Consider the following 3,228-nt stretch of genomic DNA (forward strand, 5'->3'; position numbering starts at 1 on the left):
CGAACTGGATTTGAAGATGTTCTTTGGGTCTCGCCACGAAAGAAGAGGAGGCGAAGAAGATACATACAACGACCCAAGCTATTTGGGCAACACCATGCACATGACATGCCCCCCCCCCAACTTCCAAAAAGCGTCAAAGGAACTTGACGCACGTAGATTGCGGATTGCGACGCCAACCAGAGAGAGGGGGAAAGAAGATGATCATCATCATAAGCCCAGAGCAAGCGACTTGACCAATCTTGGTTACGTGTTTCGGGTTGTGCGTGCACATGAGGAATTGTTACAGGTATGCTTCCCCCCATGGGCATGAATCCAGTAGCCCCGTTCTAAGAAAAGTAAAATCATCCAATCGTCGGATGAAAACTTCAAGGTATAAAAAGTCGACGAAGCAAGGGTCAAGGCATCAGTTCATCGTTTGCTGACTTTTCAATCACATCTCCTTTGCTCATCCTCAACCCCCAGTTGATCCACCAACTTCACCATGTTCGCCAAGAGTGTTGTCATCGTGTTCAGTGCTTGCATTGCCGGCTATCTGGCCATCCCCCAGAACTACCCCGATGGCGAGAGCCCCAACAACCAGGCTTACAACCTGCCCGCTGATGCCGAGACCCTTTTGGCTCAGCCTTTGTCCTTGGGTTTCTCTTGCGACAGCCGTGAATATGGCTACTACGCTGATGTGAGCAACAATTGCCAGCTCTTCCACATCTGCCTCCCTATTGAGGATGACGCCGGAGCCGTGATCGAGACCGCCCAATGGACCTTCATCTGCGGAAACGGAACCATGTTCGATCAGCAAACTTTGACCTGCAACTACGAGCAAGACTCTGTCCCTTGTGACCAAGCCGAGTCCCTCTACAACATTGTCGAGTTCGGCAAGGTCGAGTCCGATTATTAAATCAGCCTCCCTCCGGATGAGAACTCATTCAACCTCCAAATCAAAAAAATGCTGTTCGGACTTTCATCAATCAAACCCCTAGTGATCTCTTACCATTAAAATACGGTTTCCCATTGTTGACAAAAAGCAATTGGACCGGTCTTCAAATGAAATCACCCCACCATCCCCGACAGAGTCCTCGCTGGACAGTGTTTTCGAATGCAAGAAGAATTGAGTATCTGTGCCCATTTGCCACTCGCTTTTATTTGTGATTCATTTTGAGGGCCTTGTTGTATTTATCTCAGAGGAATTTACAAATAAAAATTTTGAAACATAATTTCAATCATGTTGTTGTCGACGTCGATTTGAACCATTTGAACAAATATAACTGTATGTTCTAAACGGTAGTTTTTTAATTCCCTCAAAAGTGAGCCTCAAACAAGCATATTTCAAAACAAGGTAACAAGCCACCTGACCAATCCTGCTGCACTCTAAGTTATCGTATTCTTACTTGTAATGATCACAACAAATCTGAGCCCTTTGTACTCTGTGGGCAAAAGAGTCTGTGGTGCTAAGTTTTAATTTTCCTCTCTGATCACATTTCGTGCTCGACCCATAATGGTCAGAGCGAGCGGAATTATGAATCTCTTCCTGTATGTATGGAGTAAGGATGAAGAGGAACAAGAAGAAGCTCCTTAATGCCCATTCAGGGGGTCGCGTCCTGCTCTGAAATAAACCTTTCTGCAAGGTCGCGTCCGTTGTTCAGGGTCATCATTTATCTCAACTGGACAAAACTACGGAGGTGCATGAAAGCTTCGCATCTCATTTGCATATTTTGCTCGCTCCAAGCTCTTTTTTTAAAACAACTAGTGTGGGCAGTGATAACCTGACTTGATAAGGCACCGTATCGTCCTAAAGAATTTCCTTTTCAATGTCAAGTCTTATTTGCGTTATCAATGTCTGACGTTGAATATTCCCCCAAGGGAAAGGACAAAAGTCACTTTTTAAACTGGTGGTTGATGTTGAAATGCATGCTGGTAAATTATGAACCAATGATAAATTTATCGATGTTCCTCGCACGGAGATATGAAGAAGCAAATTATTAACTTAACGATACTCTTTGAACCGAACATTATGATCCTGGTTGATATAGATCGGGATGTCAAACATTTTTAGAGCCCTTTGACACGTTCATTCTTCTCACGTTCAAATCAATGGCTAATAACTGAATACTTTTTCTATTAGCACTGTTCTGGTATAGTGATCAGTAATAAGATAATATCGCTATCACTGAGCTTCACCATTGAAATTGATGTGCGTGTGGCCACACGAAAAACGAACCCTGTGTTCTAAGATTTGATCTCAACTTGATGTGACGTGCTTTATCTTTTTTCCTCTTGTATTAATGAACCCGTAGTCCAAGGTCCCGTGGTGATTTTTGGTCGTCTATTGGTCTGTTTGTAACCATGTCGACATTCAAGACGCCTACATCAATTTAAATTGGCTCTCAAGAATGAATTTCATAATATTCATATCGTGCCCAAGCTTCAGTTACATTTGTTCAGGTTTCTTTTTCTTCACGTTTTCTGATTTTTGATTCTGATTTTTGTGGTGAACAAATTACAGCCGAATCGCACCAGGGACCACTGTATATGAGTATGAGACATCTTTGTACTATCGTACATCACTGTAAGAATACTGTTTGCTTATACAAGCTGTTAAATTGAATTAGATGACAAATTTAATTGATGCATAATATGCAGATTGATGGAGCACCTTGCCTATGCGTTTCCTTTGGTCCATGCATCACTTCACTTCGCAAGGAGAATTACACACAATAAGGTGTTGGTTGGTGTAGTGAATTGACTGAATGAAGTAGCCTCTTTGAATACTTTTCTCCAAGCTAAATTATCTTGTAAAAAAATCATGCTTTCATATCTTTCTTAATGGGATCAATGATGATGAAAAATATGACAAAAAGTTAGAGTTACCATCTTTTGACCACATGAAATGCAAATTGATGAGAGAATGTGGCCTTCTAGAAAGCTATGTTTCGATTTGGTACTACGAACTTTGAACAATGTATTACAATGTGCCTTTTTTGTCAATTTCATTTGCACATTCTGTTCTATTTTTGGCCTTTCTGCTTTTTTGATGTTCAGTACTTTTTGCCCGTTGTTGTGACTTAAACATGCTTTGCTCGAAACATGTGCAAATAGTTCTTTTAGCAATATAACTTAAGTCTATATCTTGTTGTTTAGCAGCCTGGCGCAATTGTCATAACCTAACTTACCTAAATAATCTAAAACCGACGATTGTGAAGGAAATTGAAGGGTTTTGTCATGTGTTAGCAT

The 3,228-nt window shown here is 41.4% G+C and overlaps 1 protein-coding gene across 1 annotated transcript; it reads left to right on the top strand.

Annotated features, from left to right (window-relative positions):
- Nucleotides 1-70: 70 nt before the first annotated feature.
- Nucleotides 71-1,211, top strand: LOC131883845 (uncharacterized). The gene has a single exon (XM_059231440.1). The coding sequence runs from the start codon at nt 482-484 to the stop codon at nt 893-895; it is 414 nt and encodes a 137-aa protein (XP_059087423.1). The 5' UTR covers nt 71-481; the 3' UTR covers nt 896-1,211.
- Nucleotides 1,212-3,228: the final 2,017 nt, after the last annotated feature.

Source organism: Tigriopus californicus, chromosome 7 (genome assembly GCF_007210705.1).
Source record: "Tigriopus californicus strain San Diego chromosome 7, Tcal_SD_v2.1, whole genome shotgun sequence".
NCBI lineage: Eukaryota > Metazoa > Arthropoda > Copepoda > Harpacticoida > Harpacticidae > Tigriopus > Tigriopus californicus.

What these genes read in the sequence shown, in the direction of transcription:
- LOC131883845 (XM_059231440.1), top strand. Translation starts at nt 482, where the DNA reads ATGTTCGCCAAGAGTGTTGTCATCGTGTTCAGTGCTTGCATTGCCGGC.